The 20,281-nt window shown below is 42.7% G+C and overlaps 1 protein-coding gene across 2 annotated transcripts in view; it reads left to right on the top strand.

The window, feature by feature from the left end:
* LOC139542893 (metabotropic glutamate receptor 7-like) overlaps positions 1 to 20,281 on the top strand; it is a 124,361-nt gene that overhangs the window by 41,760 nt on the left and 62,320 nt on the right. The window contains exons 2-7 of one of the 2 annotated variants that reach the window (XM_071348849.1): positions 4,681 to 4,897; positions 12,589 to 12,724; positions 13,421 to 13,575; positions 16,649 to 16,786; positions 19,058 to 19,120; positions 19,230 to 19,430. In XM_071348849.1, coding sequence (XP_071204950.1) covers positions 4,681 to 4,897; positions 12,589 to 12,724; positions 13,421 to 13,575; positions 16,649 to 16,786; positions 19,058 to 19,120; positions 19,230 to 19,430 — 910 coding nt within the window. The remainder of the gene's footprint in view (positions 1 to 4,680; positions 4,898 to 12,588; positions 12,725 to 13,420; positions 13,576 to 16,648; positions 16,787 to 19,057; positions 19,121 to 19,229; positions 19,431 to 20,281) is intronic. The other variant, XM_071348850.1, reaches the window with a different exon arrangement.

Here is a 20,281-nt window from a genome sequence, read left to right as displayed (position 1 = left end):
GAGGGTCATGCTTTGTTGATTTCAAAAAAGCCTTTGACTCAATTTGGCATGAGGGTCTGCTATACAAATTGATGGAAAGTGGTGTTGGGGGTAAAACATACGACATTATAAAATCCATGTACACAAACAACAAGTGTGCAGTTAAAATTGGCAAAAAACACACACCTTTCTTCACACAGGGTCGTGGGGTGAGACAGGGATGCAGCTTAAGCCCCACCCTCTTCAACATATATATCAACGAATTGGCGCGGGCACTAGAACAGTCTGCAGCGCCCGGCCTCACCCTACTAGAATCCGAAGTCAAATGTCTACTGTTTGCTGATGATCTGGTGCTTCTGTCACCAACCAAGGAGGGCCTACAGCAGCACCTAGATCTTCTGCACAGATTCTGTCAGACCTGGGCCCTGACAGTAAATCTCAGTAAGACCAAAATAATGGTGTTCCAAAAAAGGTCCAGTCGCAAGGACCACAAATTCCATCTAGACACTGTTGCCCTAGAGCACACAAAAAACTATACATACCTCGGCCTAAACATCAGCGCCACAGGTAACTTCCACAAAGCTGTGAACGATCTGAGAGACAAGGCAAGAAGGGCATTCTATGCCATCAAAAGGAACATAAATTTCAACATACCAATTAGGATCTGGCTAAAAATACTTGAATCAGTCATACAGCTCATTGCCCTTTATGGTTGTGAGGTCTGGGGTCCGCTCACCAACCAAGACGTGGGACAAAATGGGACAAACACCAAATTGAGACTCTGCATGCAGAATAAAATTGAGACTCTGCATGCAAAAATAACCTCCGTGTACAAGGTAGAACACCAAATAATGCATGCAGAGCAGAATTAGGCCGATACCCACTAATTATCAAAATCCAGAAAAGAGCCGTTAAATTCTATAACCACCTAAAAGGAAGCGATTCCCAAACCTTCCATAACAAAGCCATCACCTACAGAGAGATGAACCTGGAGAAGAGTCCCCTAAGCAAGCTGGTCCTAGGGCTCTGTTCACAAACACAAACACACCCCACAGAGCCCCAGGACAACAGCACAATTAGACCCAACCAAATCATGAGAAAACAAAAAGATAATTACTTGACACATTGGAAAGAATTAACAAAAAAACAGAGCAAACTAGAATGCTATTTGGCCCTAAACAGAGAGTACAATGACCTAAACTTAAGGAAAGCTTTGACTATGTACAGACTCAGTGAGCATAGCCTTGCTATTGAGAAAGGCCGCCGTAGGCAGACATGGCTCTCAAGAGAAGACAGGCTATGTGCTCACTGCCCACAAAATGAGGTGGAAACTGAGCTGCACTTCCTGACCTCCTGCCCAATGTATGACCATATTAGAGAGACATATTTCCCTCAGATTACACAGATCCACAAAGAATTCGAAAACAAATCCAATTTTGATAAACTCCCATATCTACTAGGTGAAATTCCACAGTGTGCCATCACAGCAGCAAGATTTGTGACCTGTTGCCACAAGAAAAGGGCAACCAGTGAAGAACAAACACCATTGTAAATACAACCCATATTTATGCTTATTTATTTTCCCTTGTGTACTTTAACCATTTGTACATTGTTACAACACTGTATATATATAATATGACATTTGTAATGTCTTTATTGTTTTGAAACTTCTGTATGTGTAATGTTTACTGTTAATTTTTATTGTTTATTTCACTTTTGTATATTATCTACCTCACTTGCTTTGGCAATGTTAACACATGTTTCCCATGCCAATAAAGCCCCTTGAATTGAATTGAATTGAATTGATAGAGATACAGCGATAGAGAGACAGAGATAGTGAGACAGAGATAGTGAGACAGAGATAGAGAGACAGAGATAGAGAGACAGAGCTAGAGAGAGACAGAAAGAGAGAGACAGAAAGAGAGAGACCGAAATAAAGAGAGACAGAAAGAGAGAGACCGAAATAAAGAGAGACAGAAAGAGAGAGACCGAAATAAAGAGAGACAGAAAGAGAGAGACCGAAATAAAGAGAGACAGAAAGAGAGACCGAAATAAAGAGAGACAGAGCTAAAGAGAGTGAAAGAGATAGAGACAATGAGTTAAAATACAAATCACTGGCATTCTCTTTCTCATCCTTTTATTACATTGTATCATAGTTTTTTTTTAAAGTAATTTAGCAGATGCTCTTATCCAGAGAGACTTACAGGAGCAATTAGAGTTAAGTGCCTTGCTCAAGGGCACATTCAATATATTTTTTACCTAGTAGGCTCGTGGATTCAAACCAGTGACCTTTCAGTTACTGGCCCAACGCTCTTAAATGCTAGACTACCTGGCTGCTGCCCACTTTTGAACCAGAATTCTAACTCACTGAAGTGGTTTAGCTACTAGCATCTGACAGTATTCCCTCCCCTGAATTTGTGTAATTGTATTACAACCAGAACTGATGTTGTACTCGCATATACGTTTGGCCGTTCAACACGTATTAAGTTGCTTTGAACATGGCCTCCTGTTCCCCTCCTCTTTTTGTCTGCTTTGTGCAGTAGTGGGTCAAAGCCATAACTCATACTCAGTGCTGTTAGCCTGGGTTGTGGAATTCCATCAGTGGTCTTCTGTGTCCTCATTCCCCTGTTTCCCCAGTGTCCAGCTGCTTCTGATCAGCCTAATAGGAATGGATTGCATTCATACAGCAGCTTAGATAAGATGGTGTGATGGGGTATCTCAACCATATCCAACAATATCAATGTGATGCACCCAGCCCACCTGAGTGATTCAAGGTAGCTGGTCTGTACCTGAACACTCATAACATCTCTGTGATTGCACCGGGGACAGGTGAGGAGGGGTGAGGAGAGGAGAGAAGGGGAGAGCTGAGGTGAGGAGGGGTGAGGAAGGGAGAGGAGGGGTGTGGCGGGATGCGAGAGGTGAGGAAGGGTTTGAAGGGATGTGAGGGGTGAGGAGAGGCGAGGAGGGGAGGGGAGAGGAGGGGTGAGGAGGGGTGAGGAGGGGTGAGGAGGAGAGAGGAGAGGTGATGAGGGATTCGAGGGGTGAGGAGAGGTGAGGAGGGATGCAAGATGTTAGGAGGGATGTGAGGGGTGAGGAGAGGTGAGGAGGGGAGAGGAGAGGTGAGGAGGGGTGAGGAGGGGTGAGGAGGATAGAGGAGAGGTGATGAGGGATTCGAGATGTTAGGAGGGATGTGAGGGGTGAGGAGAGGTGAGGTGATACCAGTGTCTTATAACATCCTATATAATTTACATGTCACCAATAGCATTTGATGGGGTAAACAGCAATACTTATTTGAGAGCCAAGCTGTCTGTGATAATTATAGGGGACCGGGAACATCTCAAGTGATGATAAACTGCTTAATAATACTAGTAATGATGATATTGCTTTTATACAGTGCTTTTTACTAGGTCTCACTAGGGCTCAAATATTTTTTCGTTCTCTGTCTGGTTGAAACTCGTGTCATCCACCATCAACATTAAGCATATTCAGCATGGATTATTCAGTTAGGTAGAACACATTCAGTTAGGTAGAACACATTCAGTTAGGTAAAACACATTCAGTTAGGTAAAACACATTCAGTTAGGTAGAACACACTCAGTTAGGTAGAACACATTCAGTTAGGTAGAACACATTCAGTTAGGTAAAACACATTCAGTTAGGTAGAACACATTCAGTTAGGTAGAACACATTCAGTTAGGTAGAACACATTCAGTTAGGTAGAACACATTCAGTTAGGTAAAACACATTCAGTTAGGTAGAACACATTCAGTTAGGTAGAACACATTCAGTTAGGTAGAACACATTCAGTTAGGTAAAACACATTCAGTTAGGTAGAACACATTCAGTTAGGTAGAACACATTCAGTTTGGTAGAACACATTCAGTTTGGTAGAACACATTCAGTTAGGTAGAACACATTCAGTTTGGTAAAACACATTCAGTTAGGTAGAACACATTCAGTTAGGTAGAACACATTCAGTTTGGTAAAACACATTCAGTTAGGTAGAACACATTCAGTTAGGTAGAACACATTCAGTTTGGTAAAACACATTCAGTTAGGTAGAACACATTCAGTTAGGTAGAACACATTCAGTTAGGTAAAACACATTCAGTTAGGTAGAACACATTCAGTTTGGTAGAACACATTCAGTTAGGTAGAACACATTCAGTTAGGTAAAACACATTCAGTTAGGTAGAACACATTCAGTTAGGTAGAACACATTCAGTTAGGTAGAACACATTCAGTTAGGTAGAACACATTCAGTTTGGTAAAACACATTCAGTTAGGTAGAACACATTCAGTTAGGTAAAACACATTCAGTTAGGTAGAACACATTCAGTTAGGTAGAACACATTCAGTTAGGTAGAACACATTCAGTTTGGTAGAACACATTCAGTTAGGTAGAACACATTCAGTTAGGTAAAACACATTCAGTTAGGTAGAACACATTCAGTTAGGTAGAACACATTCAGTTAGGTAGAACACATTCAGTTAGGTAGAACACATTCAGTTAGGTAAAACACATTCAGTTAGGTAGAACACATTCAGTTAGGTAGAACACATTCAGTTAGGTAAAACACTCAGAACATTGCAGACAGAAATATAATGAATAGGGTTGAAAGTTGTATACTGTTGTTGCACCCTGTTGAGCATAAGAGGAGTAAAATCTCTTCTCATCACTTCACTCTCTCCTCCAATCAGATCCCTCAGATCAGCTATGCCTCCACGGCCCCAGAGCTGAGTGATGACCGGCGCTATGACTTCTTCTCTCGGGTGGTTCCCCCGGACTCATTTCAGGCCCAGGCCATGGTGGACATCATCAGAGCCCTGGACTGGACCTACGTCTCCACCGTTGCCTCTGAGGGCAGCTATGGAGAGAAGGGCGTGGAGGCCTTCCAAGAGATCTCCAAAGAGGCTGGTAAGTAATGGAAGTAGTAGTGGATATGATACTATAAATGATAAGATACTATGCTTAGATTTAGTTTTGGAGTTATTTCTCAAAGCGCTGTAGACGTCAGTTACAGGTAGAGCACTGTTGTTCCTCTTGAAGCATTTTTCACCCATGGTTCCATACAGACAGGGAACGATCACAGGTGAGAATGCCCACCTCCACCTTTTAGCAGGTTATAATTACACTGCCAATTTAAGACAGGCAGCACACTGACAGGCTGGAGAGGAGGAGTGGGAGGGAGGGAGGGAGGGAGGGAGGGAGGGAGGGAGAGAGAGAGGGAGGGAGGGAGGGAGGGAGGGAGGGAGGGAGGGAGGGAGGGAGGGAGGGAGGGAGGGAGGGAGGGAGGGAGCGAGAGAGCGAGAGAGCGAGAGAGTCACACCCTGACCATAGAGAGCCTTTTTATTCTCTATTTTGGTTAGGTCGGGGTGTGACTAGGGTGGGTAATCTAGGTTGTTTTATTTCTATGTTGGCCTGGTATGGTTCCCAATCAGAGGCAGCTGTTTAGCGTTGTCTCTGATTGGGGATCATATTTAGGCAGCCATTTCCCCACTGGTTTTTGTGGGATCTTGTTTATGCGTAGTTGCCTGTGAGCACTCCATTGCTTCACGTGTCGTTTATCCTTTATTGTTTTGTTTTGCGGTTCACTTATAATGAAAAAGTCGAACCGATTTCACGCTGCGCTTTGGTCCGAATGTTCTTACGACGATCGTGACAGGGAGGTAGAGAGAGAGGGATTGAGGCTGTTTTGTCCATCTGGGGCTCACTATGGACCAACAAATTGCTGTAAATTCCATGCTGAGACTACATAGACAATTATATTTTGTAATAAATTAATAAATGTATTGACAACAATTATCATAGTGACTTCTAGTACTGTGAGTGACTTTCAGCTCTGTGAGTGACCCTGAGTAAAATATGATCTAAGAATATAAGAGTTTGTTCTGTGGGTGCTGGCAATATCTGTTGTGTGGGAGAACTCTCAATTCCATTTCCATCCCAGCAACAAAGGCGCTGCTTTAAGAAAGGATTACCTACTTCATCATCTGGCCCAGGAAATTACATTCCGTGATCTACGCTTCAGCATTCATACAACTCCTCCCCTGGCAATACTACTGTACCTAGGGAACCAAGGTGACTTCCTGATTCTCACCTTGACAAGAGAGGAAGAGGCGAAGCAGGAAGGGTTATCTTTCGCAAAAATCTGTAAAAAAGAATCCCAATGCGTTTCTATGGGCTTAATATGCAGGCCTGCCTTTCTGGCTTTGGGACAACGACTCCCATTGTTAAGAAGGAAACGTGAGCCACTGGGCACAGACTTAGTTTCAACATCTAGTTTTGATTTACATTTTGTTGAGTTGTCAATTACATTTTTTGGTTGAAATTACGTGGCAACAACGTTTATTCAACCAGTTTTTGCCCAGCATCTCATCATTATATACAGATCTCTGCCTTAACCTTTACAGATCCCAACTATTTTCCTGTAATCTGCAGCTACTAGCTAGACCCCTGTCAACCAATCCTGCGCATCGGTACTGAGGAGTGATGCTAGTGTAGAGGAAAGGGCGAGAGCTAATGATATCCTTAAAGATGGTGGATACATTAAGATATAGTAGTTCACTCAGGCCGTTTACCATTTTAAAAAATTGGCAACTTCCTGTCTACTTTAGGGAGTGGCTCTCCCATAGACAGAGCTTGGTCTGGTCTACTTAGTTCATTGACTTCCATTGAAACAGAAAAATGAGGGAGTGGGATGTCTCACTTCCTTTTCCGTCTCTGATATCCCATGGGCGACGATAAGAAGTCTGGAGGACATGAAAATTTAATTTGTTCATGTGCAGTGTGATCACTCATTAAAACTTTAAGAGGCTGTTGTGGCGCTGGAGAGAACAGCTGCAGGATGAGCCTCAGCAGAACACTAAGAGGGAATTGGGAAGAAAAGTCCTGATGATTTAGTGGGTTACTTTGGAGGATTTTTTATTTCAGTGTGTTACATCCTCCTACATGGTAGGTCTGCACATGGTGGGTCTGCACATGATGGGTCTGCACATGGTGGGTCTGCACATGGTTGGTCTGCACATGGTGGGTCTGCACATGGTGGGTCTGCACATGGTGGGTCTGCACATGATGGGTCTGCACATGGTGGGTCTGCACATGGTAGGTCTGCACATGGTGGGTCTGCACATGGTGGGTCTGCACATGGTAGGTCTGCACATGGTGGGTCTGCACATGGTGGGTCTGCACATGGTGGGTCTGCACATGGTGGGTCTGCACATGGTAGGTCTGCACATGGTGGGTCTGCACATGGTGGGTCTGCACATGGTGGGTCTGCACATGGTGGGTCTGCACATGGTGGGTCTGCACATGGTAGGTCTGCAATGACCAGATGGTTTTCTGTCTGTTGTACTTCCTTCACTGGTGTTTTTGTCTCGGCAAAACGCTGCGTTGATAATATTGTTGTGACTGTAAAAACATCACAGACGAGGGAGTTAGAAATGTATCTTGCTGTTCTTGTTGACTCATCCATTACAATAGAGCTGCAGTCAGGGAATGCCCTTCTGTATCCCCATACAAATCAAATAGGAATCATTTCCCTCAATGAAAGCCTTGCACACCCAAGGCATTGTGTTTTTGATAAAAGCTTTGAATTCAGAATGATAACTCTCGATATTCATAACATTAGAGAAGGTGTCATTTGCAGTACGAGATGCTGCATTGGATTGAAATGAATAGGCATCATACTGTATTTGCACTGAAGCAGTGGTGCAGTAGAAATATCTCCAATAACATTGAAAGAGAAACATGCAGTCCCAGATACAGCCACAGTTTGTTGTTTGAGTTGATCTGTAGGGCCTTCAGATGTTTCTGGAAGTGACATGGCAGATGCATTAGTAACATTCTCGCTTCACCACTTCAAGGAGAAGCTTCTCCCGGACTAATGCAATATGGCTGCCCATTACCCCGAGCAGAGTGTTGGTCAGCTCATATCGATCTGCTCTGTTTTCCACTCTCCCCTTTCTCCCTTGTTTTGGTAGTATTCCACCCTTGCAGTTTCATTTGAATGAGTTGTCTTTGCTTTAGAATTGGAGCATGGGACTATGAATCTTGTTAGTATTTTTCTTGGTGTGTACGTCTGGATTGGGTCCAGTGTAATGGAGTTTGTGTTTTCTCTTTGATAAACAAACTCATGCAGCGCGTTTGAGGATTAGATACTCCCACAAACATCACTCTTAAATGAATTGCTGTATGCTGCCACAGCCGGGTTTTCATATCATTAGTTTGAACAATGAAAAACCTGTCAAAGGCACTCCAAATATTTAGCCGAGGGACTGAAGCGGAAAAATGTAAGAGAATTTTATTTTGACTTTATACATATGGAGTGACTGACCTAGTTTGCCCTAGTATTTGACCAATAGCTTGATGTGTTCTCAGAATATGAGCATTCTAAAGTGGAAAAGTGTGCTCCAGCAGCCATCCCCTCTCTCTTCTAGAGACAACGTGACAGTGGAATGGAACGTGGGATAAGGAAGGAAGGGGTTCATGTGTACAGAATAGCAATGGAATTATATTTCTGTGGGATCCCACTTGAGCTGCATGGGGAGGAAAGTGTCAGTGGAGGGAGCCTGTCGTCGTTCTGCCTCTGCTCCAGAGGTGATAAATATAATTGGAGCATTATGGATCCCCCTCGGGGGTGGAGTGATGGTACGATTGGGGTTTTGTGGGGTAGTGGGGGGGACAGAGGAATGGGTAAGAGGGGTTGAACCCATCAGGGACCACTCTGATTTCTGAAACGCCACCGTCACATCCTGGAGTGCATTTTGGGAATCTCCGGGATATGGGGATGAATAATGGAAGCTGTTAATGTAGCACACGACCCGTGGCACTTAGACTCATCAGCCTAGGACCATCAGCCTAGGACTAGCAGGAGCCTGATGAATTAAATCATCATTATTTTATCTGTGATATATTAATCAAGCTGGGACATGTGGAGCACTGAGTTGGAGGGGGGAGAATGTTTAATGTAGATACCGAGCAGTAGGTCTGAAGCTACAAATGAAATATTGTGCACGTCCCAGGATGTTAATTTCACGAAAAGCACATTCTTACCCAATACTTTTAGACTGTTGTATTAAAACTATGTTTGATGTTCTATGTTAGAATCGCCTCTGTATAAGATTTGAATACTCCACACAGAGCAGTGTGAGGAGTTAAACACTCCCCCTCTATGATGCCCCTTGCATTTATCTCTCAGAGTTCTCATTTTTTTTCTAACAGAGACAGTGGACTGCTCTTTGGCTGCCAGTGGACTGCTCTTTGGCTGCCTGTGTAAATAGAGAGCTCTTTCTTTCATGCCCAGAGAACAGACACTCTGCCAGCGGCAGGTGAAGACACTCAAACCCACAGCACTAGACTCCAGGCTCTGATGGCTCTGCCTGCCTGGTGTTCTCATCTTGACTGACTGACAAGGAATTCTGCAGTCATTCAATAATTTAGCCTCAGTTTCACAGCACATAGCCAGTCTGCAGCCTTCAGGCAGGCTAGTCCTCACAGAATATTCCAGCCTGGTAATTTTTTTAAATAATAATAATTATTGTGACGTACAGTACACCGGATAGGTGTAGTAAAATGTGTTGTTTTACAGGGTCAGACATGGTAGTACGATAGGTGTTGTTTTACAGGGTCAGCCATAGTAGTACGATAGGTGTTGCTTTACAGGGTCAGCCATAGTAGTACGATAGGTGTTGTTTTGCAGGGTCAGCCATAGTAGTCCGGCACCCCTGGAGCAAGTTAGGGTTAAGGGCCTTGCTGAAGGGCACATCAACAAATGTTCACCTTGTCTGCTCGGATATTTGAACCTGCAACCATTTCGGTTACTGGCCCAACGCTCTAACCGCTAAGCTACCTGCCACCCTTAAAGGTTAGTGCTATCTGGAATCCTTGTGACGTTACCCCATTGAAGTGAAACATTTAAAAAGGTTAAGCTAAGGGTTAGGGATGGGTAAGGGTTAAGGTTAGGGTAGTGGTTAAGATTAGAGTTTAAGGTAGGGACGTCCCAAGGATTCCAGATTCCACTAACCGAAAGCAAAACCACTCAAAAGGCTGCTTATCTCCATCAGTGACTGGCTGCCAGGTCCCGTGTCTCTGTCAGCTTCGTGCTACAAGGTATGGCCTCTGCTTCCCTATACACCACACACACTGTGACAGTGACAAGCATATTTTCATAAGACTTCTCTTTGACCCTAAATTCTAGATACATTTTAGTTGGATTAATCCTCATCACCTATAATACCCTCCGACCGACAGACAGACAGACACATAGACAGCCCCCAGAGCTAAAAGGTGTGGCTAATACCTCTCTAAGAATTAGCCCTAGTACATTATTAGAGTTTCCCAAAAAGGAAACCTTGTTCGTAACAGTGTCATAAGCCCTCCCAGAGCCCTGAAGAATCATGTGGAATCTCTGTGCTGAAATGGAGCTTTAGTGGTGTCCCTATGAGACCCTCCGGCTGCTGCTGCTGCCTCCCTCTGCTGCTACAGCTCCACAGATACACCACAATACCAGGCTACACTTTTCATTTTAACAGGAGAGCCCAATCCTCAAGCATTTAACAGACCAGCCGCCAGAGAAAGGAGCTCAGCTTTTGTGTTCTGTCCACTTAAGGAGGATTACAGGAGCCATCCTCATTGTCTTTGTAGAGATGTGGCTGCTGCTTTTTGGGATGGTGAAAGGGGGATGGAGGAGAGGGGGAGAACTCGGAAAGAGTCATTTAGATGGAGCTGTCTTTAGCTGTAGCCCGGTAAACAGGGTCTGGAGTTGTGTTTTCTACTCTGCCAGCTAAAAGTTGTTTATATCAAAGTAATGAGCCTGAGCAGAAAGCCAATTAGTTGATTCCTCCAATGTCTTGGTCTACTCAGGGAAACCAACCCAATGTTGCAAAGGTTATCTGGTATTAGGAGTGCTTGAGCAGGAGATATTTTAATTAGTTTTGATAGAGAAGCCTGAGTGTCGACTCAGGACCAAACCTGCCTGCCGCTCGTCATGTAGCTCCAGTTATCATGTGTCTTCAGGTGTAATGTCTGTTTACGCTAGATGGTTAGGTCGGCCCGTGCGCTCACATCTGCTTGAATACAATTAAGCTATTTGTTAAAGATACGATTTGATGTTTATATTCCGATAATGAGCTCTTGAATGTGACCCGAGGATGACAAATAATGTTTGTTTTTCTATCTTCACAAAATGGTGGCTGCAGTCTCTACTCCAGCACCAGTGTTTTCATCAGCTCACACAGAGCTATGGGACGATATTTAAAGATGACCTTAAATGCTTGACAGGAGAAAATTAGGTCCTATTACAGGCCCTTCATTTTAGATTCAGACAACCATGGATTAAGCTAAATGATTGCCTTAATCAATATTCCCCCAAGGACAATTGCCAACTAAGTTTTGGCCATATCTCTGAGGTGACTGTCACGGGAGGCTCGCCAAATATCTAATAAGTATTTAGCGACGCAGGGAAGCAATCAGTCAGTATCTTTCGTCCTGCACAAACTCATTAGCACTGACCTGTCTGAACATGATTCATTGTCAATATTAATATCCTCATTGTTTGTGTGGCCTGTCTCCACATCTGCTTGGTTGACTGTCCATTGTGTTGTGTCTAATAATGATGTGAAATGAAAAGTCAATGGGGAGGGGACGACTTCAAAACATCTGTGTTCACAAAGTGTGAAAAGTCTTTACACGTCTTCCTTCTAGAAGAATGATGCAGTTTCCTATTGGTCTTCTGTTGGACTTTTTGTTTTGTGAGGGTCCTGTCAATTGCTAATTGTTATACTGTGATGTACCACTTACTGTAAACCACTCAACTCACAGCGTGTGACTCAAATGTACATGGGATGTATAGTATGTATACAGTGATTGTCTTTTTTAGTCATCTATCTCTCTCACATACCTATAGCGAAGATGAAAACACAAAACAAATATGGGTCTTCCTTTCAGCACCACTTTGTTTGAAAGCGTTCCATATCCATATGGATCTGATTTCCAAGAGTCAAGGTTAACACAACCTTGACTTGAGGGTTTTAATTGTGTGTTTTTAATTAGAGCTGGGGGATATGGACAAAAAAACATATCGCAATAAATTGCCTGAATTGATGCGATAATGATAAATAGCAAGATAAGTTTATAACCATGTGCACCACCATTTAAAAAAATATCCTTTAAACTACTACTGCTAGTTTAATGGTTGAACCAAACATTTTCCGTTTATAATGTTCTGTTTATTGTCCCAGCTCTAATTTGTATATGTTCATGTATGTTCCAGAGGGCTCATCATCTCTCTCTCTCTCTCTCTCTCTCTCTCTCTCTCTCTCTCTCTCTCTCTCTCTCTCTCTCTCTCTCTCTCTCTCTCTCTCTCTCTCTCTCTCTCTCTCTCTCTCTCTCTCTCTCTCTTTCTCTCTCTCTCTCTCTCTCTCTCTCTCTCTCTCTCTCTCTCTCTCTCTCTCTCTCTCTCTCTCTCTCTCTCTCTCTCTCTCTCTCTCTCTCTCTCTCTCTCTCTCTCTCTCTCTCTCTCTCTCTCTCTCTCTCTCTTTCTTTATTTTTGTGTATCTCTCTGTAAATCTATCTCTTTCTTTCTGTGTATCTCTCTCTCTGAATTTAAGGTGGGATCTGCATCGCTCAGTCTTTGAAAATTCCCCACAACCCCAAGCTGGAGGATTATGACGAAGCCATCCAACAACTGCTGGAAACGCCCCACTCCCGGGGAGTCATCATCTTTGCCAGTGAAGAAGACGTACGGTGCGTAGAGCAGTACACAGCATCCAAATGCATTTATGAACGCACTGGGTGTCTGAAACACAAACATGCCTCCAATAACACAAACAGAAAGGTGCCTGGGAGGGGAACCCGAGAATGTGGAATATCACAACAAAGCAGCAGAGATATTGTTCAGTTTACAATGCCTCAAGGGATATGTTTCTGAGAGGAAACATGATCTTTAAAAAAATAAAATAAACGAAGGATGGATAGACAGACCATAGTAAGAGAAAAAGCAAGAGGGAGAGATGGAGAAAATATGAGGGAGAGAAAAAGGGAGAGAGATAGAGGGCTCTTGAAGTCCTTTCATATCTTCTATACATCAATCAATGGAGACTGCTGAGGGGAGAATGAAGTATAGTAATGCCCGGAATGGAGTCAATGGAATTGTATCAATCACATAAGAACCACGTTTGATCCAATTCCCATTGAATCCATTCCAGCCATTACTATGAACCGTCCTCCCTTCAGCAGCCTCCACTGACATCAATGGATTTAAAACACAGTGAATATAAATAGGTTCATGGTGTAACTTAAATATACATTGATATAAATAGTACACAACTTCTGCAATATACTGATATGCATCTTGATAGGTTGCTTGATAGGTTCCCCATGATTTTGGATTGCATGTATCCCTTCTGCTTTCTCCTAATTCCCACATGGCTGTCCTTGCAGGGGACTTCTCAATGCCACCAAGAGAGCCAATCAGGTGGGCCATTTCCTGTGGATTGGGTCGGACAGTTGGGGGGCGAAGACCAGCCCAATACACCAGTTGGAGGACGTGGCAGTGGGAGCAGTCACTATACTGCCCAAACGCTCATCTATTAAAGGTAATGGTACACACACACACACACACACACACACACACACACACACACACACACACACACACACACACACACACACACACACACACACACACACACACACACACACTGTTTTACCAGTCAGCAGTGACTTATTTAGCAGTTCCACTCAGTGTCACTGTGATGATAGCCACTCATCATTACAATCTGGGGCCTAGGTGGAAAGTGAAGTGTGGAATTTTGTAAAGCTTTTTTTAATTAGAGTGATCTAGACAGGACAATAGTTGGCAAGATGAGTATATTAAACCAGCATGCATCATGACGTCCCTTTCAGAAGAAATTCAGCTGAGTCATGATTAGTCATCATCTCTTGTCACAGTGCTTCTGATGATAAAACTGACTGTGTGAGAGAGCAGAAACCTGTGTAGAGATTTGGACCTTGAGTACGTCACAGCTGGAGATTATACATCAACCCAAACCCTGTCTTTGTGCTTGTTATCCATTATTATTAATACTGCTTATCTATAGACTTCATTGTTTATTCATTCATTTTCACACAGTATAAGTTTTAAAACAAGAGTTCAATAAAAATTCATCAAAATATGGCCCGATTTTGATGAAACTTGGGTGAATGATGCGTCTTGCCATAGAAATCGGTCATTTACAAAATTACACTGATTGGCCCAAGAAAGGAGTTATAGTAATTAACTGACATTTGTGAGTCTCACCAGAGAGGAAGAGGCGAAGCGATAAGGATAACTGGGCCAAAATCTGTCTTCTCCAGCAAATGCCGTTTTTTCATTTTTTTCCGCTCACCAAGCGAGAAGTCAATGGGAGAGTGTCGAATTTGGTCAACAAAAAATGTAATGGCTTATTTGGTATGTGTGGCTTATTTGACTGAGTAGATGTTTCGTAGCGCTTACTGTGGGTTGTTACGAGTGTACTGATAAGTAGGACCAGGGTTGGGTAGGTTACTTTCTAAATGTAATCCGTTACAGTTACCTGTCCAAAATTGTAATCAGTAACGTAACTTTTGGATTACCCAAACTCAGTAACGTAATCTGATTATATTCCATTACTTTTAGATTACTTTCCCCTTAAGAGGCATTAGGAGAAGACCAAACTGTATGTTACCAATTGAACAACATCTATTGCAGAATAAATCAATGTTAAAGTTTACATAGCTGGCCATATATGGATGTTACATTTTACTTATTGGGTTGGTTATGTTGGCTTCTTCTCACCTATCTCTTTCTACTACATATAATAATACGATTAAATTATATCTTTACATTAAAAATCAAAGTCTATCAGAATTCCAGTCATTCCAAATAATGTTATACCCCTTGATCTTCAAGAATAGGACTTGGAAATATGGAAGTATAGACAAGCCAAATTGTTTTACCTGAGCATGACCCCAAAACTAAGGACTTATTAGCCAGCCCTACTCTGTTGTTTATGATTTTGTTGTCATGGAGGACTGATTGTGCTCATTGATTCGAGATGAAAAATGAATGCTGCGCTCATGGAATGGTATGCTTGGAGCACTACCGAAAGTGCTATTTACATGTGAAAAATGAATGCCATATGCTGCATTTGCTATAGGACTTGTGTCTACCTTTTTGTTGGGGACACTTTGATGTTTTGATAATATGCAGCTGTTTAAAGGGAAAATCCACAGATGAAACAATAACAAAACGGTCGCCCCGCCTCTGTTTAGGTAAAAAGCTGAGGGATGCGCCTGGAGAAATGTAACCACTCTCAGATTAATAGACAATGCTACAGTATGGATGCAAGGACTGATCGTCCACCATCCTTCACTCTGTGTTCCAACTCATCCCAAACCCTCTCAATTGGGTTGATGTCGGGTGATTGTGGAGGCCAAGTCATCTGATGCAGCACTCCATTACTCTCCTTTTTGGTCAAATAGCCCTTACACAGCCTGGAGGTGTGGTGGGTCATTGTCCTGTTGAAATACAAATGATAGTCCCACTAACCGCAGATGGGTTGGCATATCGCTGCAGAATGCTGTGGTAGCCATGCTGGTTAAGTATGCCTTGAATTCTAAATAATTCACAGACAGTGTCACCAGCAATGCACCCCCACATCATTACACCTCCACCTCCATGCTTCACGGTGGGAAACACACTAGCAGAGATCATCCGTTCACCTACTCTGCATCTCACAAAGACACAAAATCTCAAATTTGGACTCATCAGACTAAAGGACAGATTTCCACCGGTCTAATGTCCATTGCTCGTGTTTCTTGGCCCAAGCAAGTCTCTTCTTATTATTGGGGTCCTTTAGGTGTGGTATCTTTGCAGCAATTCGACCATGAAGGCCTGATTCACGCAGTTTCCTCTGAACAGTTAATGTTGAGATGGACACATGACATCCCGGAAAAATTGGAGTTGTGCCTGTTTTTCACACTGCCCTCTCATTGGCTAGAATGGTCCCACCTGATATTGCCTTCTCCTGACCACCTTCTGGTCTGGATACCAGTCTCTTTAGCTAACATTCCACTCTTTGCCACTCCTTGTCATTCCCAAAGAGTCTTTGGCACATGACATGGAGTACAGAGAGGGGATTAGCTTGAGAGAATGGTACCCAGACTAACTACTGCCTTCCATATTTTAAGCCATTTATTTTCATTGTTAGACCGGCCACTTGAGTATCTGGTAAATATAATGGATAATCTGTGGTCACACACAATAACTGAAATGTGCTAGTCACACGCGATATATCAATTGGCCCAAGGGGGGTGCTGAATCATTCGTGGAGGACGACATGTTTACTATTGTCTTGTTTATTATGCATCCTGCTTTTTAATTAATGTCATGTTAATGTAATTTCCAAGATGAAAGCCCTGATTAAAGATCCATGTGGTACACAGGAACTGCAGTGGTCAAAACTTGATAAAGAGTGGTTTATTTGTACTTCGTAGCTATGAGACTAATACAACTCCTAAATGCCAGGACAGCACAGCGCTGCAGCTGCAGCAACACTGCCCAAGTCTCGCATCATTTTCTCCTAGGTTGGGTTCTGTTGGTAATTGGTGCAGATCTGAAGAATTCTCTTTTCTCTTTCGATTCTCCAGGGTTTGATGAATACTTCACCTCGCTCACCCTGGAGAATAATCGCCGGAACGTGTGGTTCGCCGAGTTCTGGGAGGAGAACTTTGACTGCAGGCTCCTTAGTTCTTCCAAAAGAGAAGACACCAGCAGGAAATGCACAGGTAGGTAGCCAACAGAGATTTGTTTGGTTATGTGGTTTAGTTTTTTCATGTTTATTTGTTTGTGGGAGGGGCCATTACTATTGGTAATGGTGCACTATGAAAAGAATACCAATGTAGGATCTACATTTGATTACCCTGTTGCAGGTGAACCTTCCTGCAATGCGGGAAATATGAAGTTTAAAAAGGCTTCTGAAGTTTGTAATTTCCACTTAGAAATGTCAGACTTGATATTCTCTTTAAGAAAAATACATCAACCCCTACAAAAATGTCCATGAATTATAATCCACGTAATAATTCACACTTCCTGTTGCTGCAGGATTATTTTTTATAGGTATCTTAAGATAATGGTAGTACACATCTTTACAAGTGAGGACTCTGAGGTGTAGTCCGCTGGATAATGTAAATAGCTGGTCATACTGGGATAGTAAAGTTGTGCCCAGCTGGGTAATGGCATCATGCCAGCAGTGCTAAGCTGTGATATGTATGCTAAGTAGGTAGTAGAGCAAACATGCATTCCATTTGGAGAGGTGCTGAGCAGAGGAACTACACAGAAATGTTGAAAGTAAGTAAAGCTCTGCTACAGTAGCTCACTATTGATGCTCCCAAAGAGCTTTATTACTGACAATGTTTTGATCTCGCTGCAAGCATTATTTGCAATGAGGTGTGTTGGGACTTGGGAGTATTGATAGTGTGGAAGTGTTGCTTACTGTGGTGGATACTTTCTATCCTATAGGTATGCCAGCAAAGGGCGAAGATATACAATGTCACTGAGTCAATGCTAGTGACAGGGATTGATATATTTTATATGGCTTATGGCTGAGATGTACTGAAGGTCCTTGTACTCTCGCTGACCATACAGTAGCTAGCTATAGCAATTAGAGTGACAGGGAGTTGTTGGTATAATATCTTATATATACCGTCTTTCATAATTTCTTTATGTGCCACATGCTTCAGATCCTTGCACTTACTAAACCACATAAAAAATGTATGTAGAATATCAACAAAGCGTATAAGCATTGTACAAAGACACAAAAAGGTCGGTGTAGAGCTGCTTCCATTTCTCCATCTAACCAAGCCGATCCATATCCATATTTATGAATGTCAGGTACTAAGGGGAAGGTTATTTTTTTGCATTCAAAGCTTATGCGTTCAGTACTCTACTCACTGCTCTGGAAAACAGGAAAGGTTATGTGTGGGCTGAAATGTATGTTGAAAGGAGAGAAACTGGAGAAAATGTCAACACTTATTACTTTTGACCTCCTTCAGCTTGTGCCAGTCTCCCACGTTGTAGTCATATTCGTCATGGCCACACAGCCTGCCTTTTTTCCTTCTTCTCAAGTTTGCAATGTGAACTGGGAGTCTTTATTTGGTACTTAAATGTGAACATCACACAGTAATCTCCTTGCACTCTAGCAGCTTTCCCCACAGTGCTGTATAGCGCCCCATTCATCTGTTATTTTGCACTGTGTATTGACGAGCTGCTTTCCTGTTAATGCATCCTTGTTCATTACTGCCAGCGTCTTTCAAATGAATATATTCAGCGTCCATATGCCATGCTTAATGATAGAACCTGTTAACATTAGCACTTTGAAAATGTGCAAAATACCGCAGTCAAAGGATCCCCACCTAAACTAAGTTTGTGTGAGAGAGCGAAGAGATCCCCTACCAACCTGAAGCCATTCATTAGACATTCAGTCAGGGTATCACCAGTGAAATGAAAATGCCTCCAAAATAATCCATAGGGAAAGGGAAGAGACCGTAATAGAACATGGTGCTGCCATCAGTGCTAGGAGATGCCTCTAGACCAGGGCTGTCAAACTCATTCCATGGAGGGCCTAGTGTCTGCTGATTTTTGGTTTTAAGACCTAGACAACCAGGTGAGGGGAGATACTTACTAATTAGTGACCTTAATTCATCAATCAAGTACAAGGGAGGAGCGAAAACCCGCAGACACTCGGCCCTCCGTGGAATGACTTTGACACGTGCTCTAGACGCTCGTCAAGGCTTTGAACACTCTTAAAATGGGACAAATGTGATACAAATATATAGGGCCCATAGCGGCCTGACTTCACTATGAAATATATGCATATGTACATATGGTATTAATTTATACCTGGTTGTCTCCTCCTTGGCTAGCACTTCTTGTTTTACACTTCTACAACAGGACTCTGCAGGACTATGACCCATGCCGTGCTACAGTATATGAACAGGGTGACTAATTCACAGTGTGTGACTGTCCTTTTCTTGTCCTTTTTCTTTGGTCCTCTGTAGCTCAATTGGTAGAGCATGGCACTTGCAACGCCAGGATAGTGGGTTCGATTCCCGGGACCACCCGTACGTAAAATGTCTGCACGCATGACTGTAAGTCGCTTTGGATAAAAGCGTCTCCTCAATGGCATGTATTACATATGCCCTCTCCTCTCTCCACTGTCTTGTCCCTCAGGCCAGGAGCGGATCGGAATAGACTCAAAGTACGAGCAGGAGGGGAAGGTGCAGTTTGTGATAGACGCGGTGTATGCAATGGCTCACGCCCTCCACAACATGCAGAGAGACCTGTGTCCTGAGCACTCTGGCATCTGCCCTGTGATGGAGGCAGCCGAGGGAAAGACTCTGCTCAAGTACATACGCAACGCCAGCTTCAACGGTCAGTACATCCCCTGACCATGTTTATTTGTGCATCCTCATTAAACATATAGGCAAAGTGAAATGCCGCAAGTTTCATATAAGTACATATTTTTCTTTGAAGAAAAAACTTGTGTTCCAGTGTAATTTGTTTTGTGCAAATACAATTAAACAAGGACAGGTGAGAGGTAAGATAGAAGCATGGACAGTAAAGGGATAGAGTGGACATTGCTTTAAAATCCACATGTTTTCTCAGTCCACCAAATATGGCAGCACAATAGAATTTGTCATTTCATTTCTGAACATGCAGTCACTAGAGGCACTAGATTCTCCTATGTGTGATGTGTTGAGCAACAATTAATTAAACATGATAAATGAAAGTGCCAGCGGACCACATACTGTAAATTCTCCAAATCGTGGAATGTCCAACTCTCTTTGTCCATTCTACTAAATCAAATTCTATGGAACAATAATTTCTCCATGGGAATGAATAAAGTTTATTGAATTTAGTTTAATTGAATGGAGGCATGTTTGGAGGGTGTACAGTAGGGATGGTGTTGTATAAGTATGAGAAACCTTGCCTGGGAGATGGTAAATTGGTATTTCTCAAGTATATGTTGTTTCTAGGTGAAATGGGTGAAATAAAAATACAATTCTACGTGGCATAACCATTTCTAGAAGAGACTTATGCAAGGTCTGAAGGCTAATATTTTCTTTTGGTCTCAGAAAGAATTTAGAAAAGCCTTTGTAGCTGCCAACTTATCTCCAGTTGGTATTTATCACAATTCATGCGGGGGCACAATTCATGCAAATGTACAATAATTAATAAGTGTTTCTCACAGCATTCAGAAAAGGCTAACAAGCTGTTGCTGT

The sequence above is a fragment of the Salvelinus alpinus genome, chromosome 17 (genome assembly GCF_045679555.1).
Source record: "Salvelinus alpinus chromosome 17, SLU_Salpinus.1, whole genome shotgun sequence".
NCBI lineage: Eukaryota > Metazoa > Chordata > Actinopteri > Salmoniformes > Salmonidae > Salvelinus > Salvelinus alpinus.
The sequence above is the reverse complement of the archived record's forward strand: the minus strand, read 5'-3'. Positions and strand labels throughout refer to the sequence as shown.